At 45.3% G+C, this 3,414-nt stretch overlaps 1 protein-coding gene across 1 annotated transcript in view; it reads right to left on the bottom strand. All coding sequences in view use genetic code 11, as the record gives it.

Moving 5' to 3' along the window:
• The window catches only part of EGR_09129 (Multidrug resistance protein 3), a gene marked incomplete at both ends in the record, with an annotated part of 11,926 nt that overhangs the window by 7,935 nt on the left and 577 nt on the right, over nucleotides 1-3,414 (bottom strand). Inside the window, 4 exons of the mRNA XM_024498378.1 lie at nucleotides 122-273; nucleotides 1,055-1,327; nucleotides 1,755-1,832; nucleotides 2,844-3,008. Coding sequence (XP_024347200.1) covers nucleotides 122-273; nucleotides 1,055-1,327; nucleotides 1,755-1,832; nucleotides 2,844-3,008 — 668 coding nt within the window. The remainder of the gene's footprint in view (nucleotides 1-121; nucleotides 274-1,054; nucleotides 1,328-1,754; nucleotides 1,833-2,843; nucleotides 3,009-3,414) is intronic.

Raw genomic sequence — 3,414 nt, 5'->3', positions numbered from 1 at the left:
TTCCATCCATCCGATCAGTCGACCAACTGTTTATCAATGAACAAACCAAACCTACCAAATGGATACGATTTGCTGAACATTTCTTCCATAAAATGTCGCCATCATCAAAATCGCAACTTACGAATGTGAGAGAAGCGCCTGACTAGCGTAGTTGTCAGCAAAATACCCCTCAGCCTGTAACGCACAAACAGTCTTCGAGGCGGAGAAGACCTCTTGTGCCAAAGACGCACCCTTCACGCTCTTTTGCGTCACCTCTGCGCTCCAAGTCTGCATCTGCAATGGCAACACCGACTTATGACCGAGCACATACACACATTTGTGCGCTCCTTCAGTACAACACGGATCTACTCAATATCTCACAGATTTAACACCTCACCACCCCTGCACTTGTGAAAGCCTATACAAGCCCACTCTGAGCGAGGTATGAACCATACACTATCACAGGTGCTTCAAAAATGGCTTTTGTATAAACAAACCAACTGTGTGCGATCGAAGAGAGGCATCTACTCTGGATGACTGAGACCTATGAAGACTCTCCATGGAAGAGGCATTCCAACAGCATCTACTGTCAGGCAATTAACTCTATCTGCTGTTGCATACCAAGACCAGCGATGGAGTAGAGAGTGGATCAGGGGACTCCCAGTGCATTACAGTGTTTCACCACATTCAAAATATGTGTGTTTTATGCATCTATTATACTTTTGATTGACGTAATAAATTGGGTGGCAAATGTTGACGGATACTTTTACTAAGAGTAAGAGAAATACATTGGCCGAAGCTGTGTTTGACCGCCATTTCTCGTATACACAAGAAAGGACTGGCCTTCAAAGCCATCCACCCAATTTCTTCAACTTAGAAGTAGTCGTTCCATCTATACACCCATCCATTCAGCCAACTATTCAACGAATGGAAATTAAAAGAGGTTTACGTTCTAAAAGGCTGCATGGACGAAACATTCTACAATTTCAACTATTCACGAATCCACTTAGCCACTCATCTAGCTATTCAGCCACTTCCATTCACAAATGAGGAAGGAAAAACTTCGCCAACGAACCTCAAATGCGCCAGCAATTACGAGAATGGGGAGGTAGGCGAGAGAGACAAGGGCAATTTGCCAGCTGTAGAGGAAACTGATGAAGAGAGAGGCGACGATAAAAACGAACACTTCCAGCACAGAGGCCAGTCGACGACCCGTCATGTTCTGCAACGTTGGCACATCAGCCGCCAAACGACCTGTCAGGGCGCCGGGCTGATTCTCTGGCTTGTCGAACCATCCAACCTCCTTCAAAAAGAAAGCGATGCAAAAACGTTGGCTAAGTTGGTTTTGCTGTTTTGCATTCACACAACTGCTTATTCATCCATTCAATTATTGCTTTATTTTACCCGTGTTGTGTACTCGCCGAGGCCCAATTATGACCGAGGAAAGACAAACCAGGAGAGAACGTGCCATCCTGCTTGTTGGATGTGATGATGGCCTGACAAACCATTGGCCTCTACACAGATGAATATGGCCAAATATGCAGGCGACCACTGGTACAAACCCGTTGCTTTTAAGTCGGTACCTCTGTCAATTCATTCAGCCATTTGTTCTGTTAATAATCCAATCTTCAATTCATTCGTCCACAGATCTAACCATCCATTCATCCATTAATCCCTCTCTCACAAATCTAATTACCCATAGGAGGGACCACCGAAGCAGTTCCAGAAGAAACTCAACACAAATTATGGAGCGATTCAAAGATGGGTCAACACACCTGTTTGAGAATGGTCTCGAAGAGCAGGATTCGACATCGTGTTGTCAAACGACTACCTGTCACACCGAACGCGTAGCCCTGGAAAATATCGCAAGCGGGATAACCGCGTAAGAAGGAAGCATGAATTATGCAATCACCCATCGTGTTTTGTGGTTTAAAACTTTGACACATTGCCATATTGCAAATAAGTGGGGAATAACCCAGGCAGATGGAAAGGTGAGGCGACACTTAAACGACGAGGAATGGCCCTTCAAAGAAATCCACCTACGTTCCTCAGCATGGAAGAAGGCGTCATTCCAACTGACAAATGACTCATGCGACTAGCAGGCAAAATGTGTGCATCGTGGAACAGTTTTTCTGCGCACTTTACCGACAGAGGACGTGACAGATAAAACCTATCGAAATCTACGAGATGATCGACTACCTTGGCATTCAAATGCCTTCTTGCGGTGATGGCTCACAGGAACGAGATGATATGTAAAAGAGAATGAAAAACACCCAGCAGAGTCATGCATTAACTTTCTACGCAACATATCAACCACTTCGACATCAATTTCCAAGTAGATCTCCATCTCCTATCATTGGTGTGTGAGGGATACATCGTGTCAAAATCCACGCTCCAGAGCAGGTGTGTAGACGGCCTCAATGTATCCACCGACTGACAGTGTTGCTGCTGTTATTGCAATGGCCGACAGGGAATTGTGCACTACAGCCAGGAGCATCACAGCAAACAATCAAAACGAGGAGAGGTCACATGGCATCCTCCTCAATCTCCTTAACCTTCTTTTCTATGCCTTCACCGCGCTCAACAAAATTACTCCAAATTTAAACGCTTGCACCACAAAGTACCCCTGTGCTCAACTAGTCAGGTATGTTAGTGCCAGAGCGGTGAAATATGACCAACGCCAAACATTCGTTAGTGCATGACACAAAGTAGAGATTTAAAGGCCAACAACGCAACAAGGAGTAAGTTTCTTGCAAAATTCATAGTTGACCAAAAATTATCTACGCATAGACGCCGCAAATCAAGTACTCAATATTTTGTGCCCAGAGGCACAAAACCGACGCTGATTTCAAAGTATGCCTTACAATGAAGGCTGAATTGGCAATGATGAAAATAATACGAAGAGTTGGAGTGATGAGACTCACGTTAAGAGTGTAGCAGATCAGACGAATGGCAACTAGACCACCGAGAGCACCACAAATGACGGAGGTGCGATCAAGTCGTGTTTGGGGGTCGCTCACAAGGAAGATCTGCAAAGGAGGGGGGACAGAGAGGGATATGGTCAAGAGCGCAACTGTCCCTGCATCCACCTCATTTCACTTCTTCACATGCTTTATGTCTCCCAGGCATCTATGACCCGAGTGCATACATTCAGGCATCGACTCGTCCATCTGACCACCCAACCAACCAACGAACCAACTGGAACACCCAACATTTCTGCACTAGCATGAACCAGAAGTGAACTCTCAGACACACACACACACACCTAACCACTTAAATTTACCAACAATTCGCTGTCTTTTTCCTCCACTTCACGCAAAACTGCCTAACGGAGAAAGAACTAAATCCACCTCGGTCCAACATACACGCTTCCACAATGTCATTTGTTTGGGACACCACAATTTTCACATCCAAGCCTCCACGCTTAGTGGTCAA

Source organism: Echinococcus granulosus (genome assembly GCF_000524195.1).
Source record: "Echinococcus granulosus chromosome Unknown EG_S00133, whole genome shotgun sequence".
Taxonomy (NCBI): Eukaryota; Metazoa; Platyhelminthes; class Cestoda; order Cyclophyllidea; family Taeniidae; genus Echinococcus; species Echinococcus granulosus.
Note: the sequence above shows the minus strand (reverse complement) of the source record. Positions and strands in the feature narration are given on the sequence as shown.